Source organism: Geospiza fortis, unplaced genomic scaffold (genome assembly GCF_000277835.1).
Source record: "Geospiza fortis unplaced genomic scaffold, GeoFor_1.0 scaffold23, whole genome shotgun sequence".
Taxonomy (NCBI): domain Eukaryota; kingdom Metazoa; phylum Chordata; class Aves; order Passeriformes; family Thraupidae; genus Geospiza; species Geospiza fortis.
In genome coordinates this window covers 12196033-12196628 of record NW_005054303.1, presented here as the reverse complement: position 1 = coordinate 12196628, position 596 = coordinate 12196033, and the positions used below count along the sequence as shown (strand labels likewise).

General features: G+C 40.9%; 1 protein-coding gene across 1 annotated transcript in view; it reads left to right on the top strand.

The window, feature by feature from the left end:
• The window catches only part of ARID4A (AT-rich interaction domain 4A), a 46050-nt gene that overhangs the window by 37734 nt on the left and 7720 nt on the right, over nt 1–596 (top strand). Inside the window, exon 17 of the mRNA XM_005418038.2 lies at nt 407–491. Within this exon, the coding sequence (XP_005418095.1) occupies nt 407–491 (85 nt within the window). The remainder of the gene's footprint in view (nt 1–406; nt 492–596) is intronic.

Below are 596 nucleotides of genomic sequence, written 5' to 3'. Positions count from 1 at the left end.
TGGTGTGTATGATGGGAATAACTGACACTTTAGAGCTGACTCAGCCCCCGAGTGCTCCAGTGAGAGACAGGAAAGTTTGTACCTTAATTCCCTCATCCCATAAGGTTTTTTTATGGACTGGAAATGTCATTCACCTTTCTAAGGCCAGAATACTGCATGAGTTGTAAATACAGGCTCTGCTATCATGGAATGGTTTGGGTTGGAGAGGAAACCCCATCTCTTCCCCCCCCCCTGCCATAAGCAGGGACACCTTCCGCTACCCCAGGGTGCTCTGAGCCCCATCCAACCTGGTGTTGGCCTTTTCCTACCTCATTAATAAATATTTTGTGTTAATTCAAGTCTTTTACTCCTCATATTCAAATATTTTCATGTGCAGTGATAACAGCATGGTTTCATTCCCTTTCAGGTATGATGAATGGGTGAAAGCTGATCGGATTATCTGGCCAGTGGAAAAAGGAGGACCAAAGAGAAAACAGAAGAAAAAAACAAAGGTAATGATTTCAATAATTTTGTTGTAGTGCTATATTTAAAAAAAAAGTTGTTCAGGCCACAGTCTAGTTTTTAATAGAGAGTTTTTAATTTGATAATCAGCAGTG